Source organism: Alligator sinensis, unplaced genomic scaffold (assembly GCF_000455745.1).
Source record: "Alligator sinensis unplaced genomic scaffold, ASM45574v1 scaffold400_1, whole genome shotgun sequence".
Lineage (NCBI taxonomy): Eukaryota > Metazoa > Chordata > Crocodylia > Alligatoridae > Alligator > Alligator sinensis.
The window spans coordinates 1,842,439-1,850,382 of record NW_005841897.1 but is presented as its reverse complement, the minus strand read 5'-3'; the positions used below and the strand labels follow the sequence as shown (position 1 = coordinate 1,850,382).

The following is a 7,944-nucleotide window of genomic DNA, read 5'->3' as shown; positions in this document are numbered from 1 at the left end:
GGAATGTGCTAGGTATAGCAGTGAAGGAATCTGTGCTGAGGCATCTCTGAATTGCACCAGTGCAGTCCAGCAGACACCAGGCACATTCCCCTTACAAAGTACAGTCATTTCCCATCAGTTGTCCCCAGCTCAACAAAGCTCTTAAGCTCACACTAACATTAACATGAAACATGCGCTTAATTGCTTTGTGTCAGCAGCCAAATCTTTCTGAACTCAGAGGCTGGCTCCAGTGATTTGTAAAACAAAATGGTTCAAATGGGATAGAAAGGGAAAGGTATCAGGTCATCCCTTAAATCCTTGTTTCTCTGAGGCCTATGGAAAATTGCCCATTGAGCTCCATGGGAGCAGGATTTGGCCCAAAGACAGATCCTGTCACTAGTATGCCTCAGCCTTAAAACCTTGATAGGACACTGCCCTTTTGGCTCTTCAGAGTCTGGTTTAAACTCAGCTCTGAGTTTAAACCCACGGTACATGCCAAGCCCATATTCAGTGGACAGGGGCCTGAGTAGGACTCCTGGTGTCCAGGGGAGCTAAGTAAGGGTAGAGGAAAGGTTCAGCCTCCTGTCCAGAGGCATCCTGGACATGATAGCATCGTGTTTGAAAGGCAAAGGTTCTGCACCTCGGACAGAGAGTCCTTTGCTGTTAGCATTCACAGCCTGTCTTCTGTGTCACAGGGGAATGATGTCATGGAGGAAGAGGATGCATCTCCCACTCAGGAAGACGGTAACAGATATGGGCCATTCCTCCCTTCCCTTCTCATTTTGTTCTGTTTCATCAGTAGGGGCCAGACTGTACACTCAGGGCACTGGGCATTATCGGAGAAGGGGAGTTGGCTTTCCCAGGAATGCTGTCTTGCTGGAGCGGGGTGTCTTCTGTTCTATAACAATGGAGAGGGGTGGTGTAGAGCTAGGAGGGAAGTGTGAACATGGGCACTTGGTGGGGAGTCAAAAAGAGATGAACGGCCTTGGCTTTCTGTGATGGATTAGTGGAAGCAAGTCCGTGGCTGTGGAGACTCAGGCTATGAGGTCCATCATGGAGGCACAGGATGAGCTTCCATCTGCAAAATAGACTATGTGGACACAGTAGTCTCCAACACCCTGAGTTTTCCCTCTTCTTTCTCCTTACGCTCCCCTGATAGTTATTTTGAGCTGTGGTGCAGGTCACCTGGTTCTTAGAAGGCAGCAGAAATTAGAGATGGGTCTGAGACAAAGAACTGAGGGCCAAGAACATCTTGCAGATGAAGGGTCTCCTGCACTGAGGGTTTGGTTCATGTCCCTCTAGAGCAGAAACTAAAATGTCCCCTTCACCCCACCACCAACTCTGTATGGGCTGATTACTTTCTCTAGTGGGTGCATGAGATATGGTCACGTTTGGAGTGAGATTGCAGCACAGGAGAAAAAAAATCGCATGGCGTGGAGTCACAGCAGGTCCATCCTGCTCCTCCCCTGCCTGCTTGTGCCTGCTTACCAGGCAGTGCCAGCTCTAATGGCAAAAGCTGGGGTCAGGCAGAAAGAAGAGAACTAGCAGATGAGCAGAGGAGTGTCATGAACTCTGGAAAACACAGTGATGTTCGCTGTAGGCTGCACACAGCCTGAGGACTGCAGCTTGGTGTGCTCAGGCAGCTCCGAAATATTGCTTCCTGGGACCCTGCGCAGAAGGGGGCTCCTTAGAGTCTTTCTGAATTGAAATCCACTCCCATCCAGAAGACCAGCATGAGACCTAGGTACCGGGCAAGCCCTCAAAATAAAGGAGCAGGCCTCAATTGACCCTCTGTACTGGGTGAAATTCTTCTCCACCCTTCTAGCAAAACAATAACTGGGCCCAGTGCAGCTTTATATGCTTCAGTGGCATTCAGCACATTTTGGGGTGTTTCATCCCAACTTCCTTTAGTGGCCACCGCTATAAGGAGCAAGGAGTTGGCTGAAGCATCCAATGTTCTGGAGGTGTCCTAAGAGACCAGCTATAGCCAGAAGAGACCTGGGCCACCCTGCCCCAGAAACCATCCTCATGGGTCAGCAGACATCCTCTCTCCCTTTTCCTCCCACTTTCCTCCCTCCTCTACCTCAGGCCATAGCTTTATGCTTTAGCGCTGGCTGCACGGGTAGAGATCCCGTGGGCGTGCATGCTTACCTCATACGCAGCCCTCCGAGCAGCCAAACCAACGCGCCTCCCTTTGTCAAGAGAGGTCCATGTTGGAAATCCCTATGTCGCCATTGGAACTGGGGATTGGACGGTCTCTGAAGAGGGGTTCCTTGACTCGTACTACGTCTGCAGTATGTCAGGATTTTACAGTCCTTTTTTTTTTAATCCTTATTTTTATTTAAGGGAGGCATTTTCAAAGACACGACTCTGAGCCGTCAGTTCCCAACGAAAATCCCTCTTGTTTGTGGCTTTGAAAATCTTTCCTGCCAATGTGGTTGTCTGCATTGGGTCTTTTCTTTCTTTTTTCCTTTAGTCAGGGGGGACAAAACTATCCCCTTGATTTGTTTCATTTTCCGTAGTGCGCTTTAGTGAGTCAGCAGACTTACGTTTTGGATTTCTCTGCCCTCTGGAAAAAAAAAGGTGCTGAAAAGGATGACTTAGTCCAATGCCTCAGTCTGTTCCCATTGAACTCAATGGCCAAACTTCCACTGATTTCATTGGGATAGTTAATGAGGCACAGACGGCCACCTTTTTTCCTCCCTTTCCATGTTTGCCTGTCTCTGGTTAACAAAAAACACCCCCCCAAAATGAAGTTGGAAAAAATATTTTCCCCCGGTGATGTGGTATTGCCAAGCATGAATAATAATGGATCCTGAGCTCCACTGTTTGTTTCTTTGTCATAAAATCCTGCTAACTTGCCCTGATGACAAGGAGGCTCGTTATAAGTTGCTGAAACTTGAGGGTCAGCAAATAAAGAAACATGGTTGTAAAGCCATCAGAGATTTGGCTCCACAAAATGCTTTTGTTCATTCATGCTAATAATTGTAGCTTAGTTGAATGATAATCCGGTCACTTCAGGCACCAGTCAATAAGTTGGCTATGAAAATTTTCCACTTTAGGGACAAAAGAGCTGATGTCCTTCTTATTTAGAAAACTGTTGGATGTGTTTACACTGTGCAATTCAGAGTAGAAGCAATATACAGTGTGTCTGTAGTGCTCCCACAGTGCTTCTGAGTGTGTGACTGAGCTCATCCCTCTGCCTACCCGTACCTCCTTTGCATATACCAGAGCTGGACGTGAGGCAGGGAAGTCATCCTGAGTGGTGCCCGTCATCTCTGCTCTCCATGTCTGTCTCCTGAGTGCCTGAGGTTGGAAGCAGAGGGGAATGCTGTCAGGGTGACTTCACTACCTCACTTCCAGCTTTGATGTGTGTGGAGGGGGATCTGGGGTGGCTTGGGGCAGGGTCTCTCCTCAATGTCCTTGGCAGCTCTGTAGAAGCTGGTTAGACCTATCCATAGTCATGCTAGTACAGAGGTTTGTGCAAGTTTAGAGAGTGTGTAGAGCTAGTTGCGGTGTCTCTACATTTCACTACGTTGTGTAGTGTAGACATACCCCTAAAAGTTAATGGAGATGCACCCACTGATTTCTCTGCTTTGGATGGGTCTCCAGCATGAGTGTGAATTGGGAACATCTGTTGTAAGTTGACTTCTGTGTGCTTAAGAATAGGTCAAAGGGCATTTATAGACATGCTCTGGGAGGTACGGGGGGTCGGGGGGGGGCTTTAATTAGAATGGTTCCGAGAGTCGCTCTAATTAAAGTACCCAGAGCGTCATATGTATCAGTATCCCCACATTGAAAGATGGTGGTATGGGTGCTTTTGTTTAAAGAGCCCCCACCGCCATTTGTCAGTGCGGGGATGCTGATGCCCGTGACTCTGGAGTCTGCTGGAATGCAGTAATTACTGTGCTCCAGCAGACTCGATTAATTGAGTCTGCTCCGGTGTGTTGTAATAACAGTGCATCCAGGCAGCCTCTCTGCATGTGTATAGGTGCCCAAAGAGACAAGGATCAAATCCAGATCCACTTGGTCATTGTTACCTTGTAAGAATGAATTTTACTTGCCACTAAAAAAAAAAAAAAATTGAGTAGCATTTGGCAATGCTTGACTGTAGGTTATTGTGTCAGCTTAGTTAGGCTTGCCACTTCTACCCAGCACCGTCTTGGCTATCAGCTCTGTACTGCAAAGTGAGGGGTGGTGGCTGGCACTGTGCCTCCTTCAAAAGGTGGCAGTTGACTATCTGTTCTTCCAATGAGCAAAGCAAGAATTGGTGAGATTCTGCTATTCTGTTATTTTCCAAAGCCACGTACCCCCGTCATAAATCCCTCAGATACAAACCAGAGGCAACCTGATGCATGGACAAGGGGTAATCCTATTAGCTGCTTTCTTTAGCTTTTCCAACCTACTCTTTTCTCTGCCTTTTTTTTTTTTTTTTACCTGCATATGTATTGCTCTTCTGGGTAATTGTCTGAAGTACCTTCCTGTGTTCCATGGCCCTCCTCACTGATGGAAAAGTCACAGCTCAAGAAAAGAGACAGTTGGAAAAAACAGAGTAGGATGGCATGAAACACACACGCACGCAGCAATGATCTGACTCCTTATTGTCCACTCTTTACCCACTCAGTTACCATTGTTATTTTTAGATACATAATTTTTCTATATTTTTGTCTCTTCCATGTATAACTTTTATTTTAAAAGGGAAAAAAAAAAAATCAAAGTGGGAACCCTCCCCCAAAACCCAGTCGCCTCTCTAACTGCGTTAACTCCGTTACAGGCCAGAGGACAGGCGCTTACCTAGGTATGGAGTGTGACAATAACAATGACATTGGCATCGCAAGCGTGAAAGCTCTGGACAATAAGCTGTGCTCTGAGGCCTGCTTACCTGGTGAGTGGCAGTCTGCTGAACATGAACTTGGGCTGGGGGTGTGATTTCCACTCTCCCCCACTTCCACCCTCCCTGCTTTTGAACCTCCATCACTTGCCCCACAGCGGCCTGGACAACAGATGCGAGCATCACTAGGAGCAGAGGGTCACCAGAAAACAGGCAAAAGGTGTTTAGCTCCAGTGTTCAAAGCAGCCCCCACAGAAGCACCATCTGGCCTCAGGGCTACCAGGGCAGAGCAGAGCAGGAGAGCAGGGCTCAGACTTGTTATAGAGGGTGTTGACTGAAAATGAATGATTTACCTCTTTGAGCCAGTGTGTCCAGTAGATCTTATCCCTTTTTGCTTGCTATGTGAACCCTTCACCAAAATCGACTGCCTCCTCATGAGCAGAGCAAGCTACAGACCTGTCCGGCCAAGGGACAGAATAGAGAGTTGTGTCTGTAGCCCAGTATGTCTTAGTGGGTCAGATCTGGATGGAGCGGATGATCAGGGGCCTCCATTTCCTCACTGTTTCAAAACCTTCTGTGTTATACCCGTAGGAAAAAGGGTTCAAAAAGCTACTTTGGGATATGTTGCAGGATCGAACTCTTTGGAGGCAGAGTGGAAAAAGGGTCTGAGGGAGCCTTTGCTTTTCTTCATGTCTAGTCAGTGTTGGTTGAGCATGAGGGAGGAACAAAGCTCTCATGGTAGGTTGTCCTACCTACAGAGCTTTCCTAGTGTATAAAGGAGAGTTACGGAGATTGTTTTTTGTTATTGGCCAGGATTGTATTAGAGTCCTCTTGCCTACCAAGAGCCAACATATTGCAACACCCCAGCTTCCAGCACAGTTAGAAAAAAGATCTGAGCTTGTATCAGGGCAGGAATCAGCCATTTCCACATTTCTGAACCATGCCACAGTCCTGCGGGTTGGAATGTAGTTCAAACATGATGCAGTCTTGTATGCGATCTGATGTAAACCATGTTCCAACTCAAAGTGGTCTGCTGTGGTGTTCCTAGTTCTCCTGTCAACACAGTGGCTTTGGGTAGTCTAGAGAGCCCTTGAGCTGAAGCAGTAGGTCTGCAGGTGTACGTTAGAACGTATGCTTCGTTTAGGCAGGCTTGGAAATGCAGGACTGGATGTCCTGCTGATGTAACCCTGCATAACTCTCTCAACTCCGGCAGAGCTAGACACTGAATCTCATCAGCAAACCATTTGGCTTGCACAGTTTGCCACACCCAGTAGCCTTCAGACTTTGCCAAGGAAGAGAGAATGAAATTATACCAGGCCTCCTCCCACTTAAAGAAAAACAGTAGCCACTTGGCAACTTCATGGCACAACCAGGAGCCTAAGTGTCTCCATTTTTTTGATGTAAGCATCAGTGTTTCATAAAGCACCAACTACAAGACAGCTGTTAATGGTGGGATAGTCTAGTCATTGCTGCTTTTAATACTCCAGCCAGCCACCCTAGTGACCCACCCCTCTTTCCTGTTCTTTCTTTCTTTATCCATTTCTTCTCTCCACATTTCTTTTAACCAACTATGGGTCTCTTTCTCTCTCTGTCTTTCTTTCCTCTGTTGAGTTTGTTTTCACTGGACACCATCTGTGTGAAAGTTCATGTTCACTCTGTGCCAACACAGTTTTCTCAACCCATGCTTGTGTCCTCTCCATGCTCCGGGTTGCTGAATGGTCACAAATGGATCAATGAGCCGTTTGTGCATCAGGCTGGGAGTGGGCTTGAGGACTGAAGGATCAGGACTGCCGCATGCTCTTTCCTGTTTGTGGGGGTGGCTTCCTTATGTCAAGCCGAGGGCCAGGCAGAGTTCTTAGTTTGGCACGGGTGCAAAGAGTAAGAGGGTTTGATCCCTGCAGTGGCTCAAATTGAACACTTGATGCCAATGGGCTGATTTTGGCTCGATATCAGTACATTTGTGGCCATGCTTAAAGCAACCCCTGCACCCCACTGCTACCTATTCCCTTTCTGCAGAATCAGTGGCAGACTCTGGAGCTGTAGACCCAGCAGCTCCTTGAGGGCTCTAGGCCTGAGCTATTTGAAAACCCTCCCTTTTGTCTTCCAAGGGCTCTGGTTTTCATAATGGTTTTGGGGGTTAGGGGGAATCCTTTCTTATCCCTCCGCTCCCAGAACAATGCTAATGCTTCTTCCACTACCTCCTCTCCTTTCACAGCCGTCCTGTTTTGGTGTAATTTATTCCACTTGGGGAAATTTATGAAGAGGTTGAGATGATACTGGCTCTTGCTGTGGAAGTGCAGCCAAGGGAATTTCCCTTTTCACTTTTTTCTTGGGGCAGCAGCTGGTATAAAACATCCACAAAGCAAATCAGACTCAAGGTTTCAGCCATGCAGGCTGTGTGTCTACTTATCCACAACTATATAAAAACCCAGAGTCACAGGCCTCCAAGCTCCATGGCTTTTTAATCATAGCTGTGGGTCCATTTCAATGTTCAATGATCAGGTTGTTTTAAACTTCCCTGCAGTGGTTATACCTTTCCTTAATCAGAGGCTTTATTAATAAGTCAGCCCCATTGTGGCAGATAAGGAAGGTGCAAAGGGCCATGTTCTGCCCAGTTCTAGATGTAGAGCCACTGCTTTCAGTGGTGTTCCCTCACATGCACATTCGTGCTGCCCCTGAGTTCATAGCTCTTGGTCAGCCTAATGGTGCAAACAAAGGGAATGTCTCAGGATCCCACGTGGAATAAAACAAGTGTTTAATGGGTCTGATGTGTTTCCAGCCTCTGGCCAGCAGTTGTCTGATATCTTTGCTGCTTCTGAGCTCTTATAGTAAAGCTGTCTTCAACCTTGTGCATGATGCAGAGTGCAGCATGGGTCTCCTAGCCATGCTCTGGGCTTGCGGTATCTGAATTCAAGCCCATCTTGTGCTTTAGAGTAGGATATGCTTTATTTACCTTGGTTTGCTGGGAGAGGGAAGCACCTTCACAAAGCAAAATGAAGCACAGCACCTCCAGGCTGCCTATCCATGGACACACCGAGTCCCCGCTGCTTCCCACAGGCCATACGCTGTCTATGGAACCCGTAGTGGCAGCAGCTCTCTGCATGACCCGATCTTCTTTACAGTGTCTGTGTGCA

The 7,944-nt window shown here is 47.5% G+C and overlaps 1 protein-coding gene across 6 annotated transcripts in view; it reads left to right on the top strand.

Annotated features, from left to right (window-relative positions):
• Positions 1 to 7,944, top strand: part of RNF157 (ring finger protein 157) — a 73,602-nt gene that overhangs the window by 57,318 nt on the left and 8,340 nt on the right. For 2 of the 6 annotated variants that reach the window (XM_006018361.3, XM_014517234.2), the window contains exons 17-18: positions 675 to 723; positions 4,754 to 4,864. The exons of 1 other annotated variant lie outside the window; for it this stretch is intronic. In XM_006018361.3, the coding sequence (XP_006018423.2) occupies positions 675 to 723; positions 4,754 to 4,864 (160 nt within the window). The remainder of the gene's footprint in view (positions 1 to 674; positions 724 to 4,753; positions 4,865 to 7,944) is intronic. 3 more of the 6 variants (XR_003092738.1, XR_003092739.1, XM_025197475.1) reach the window with 2 other exon arrangements.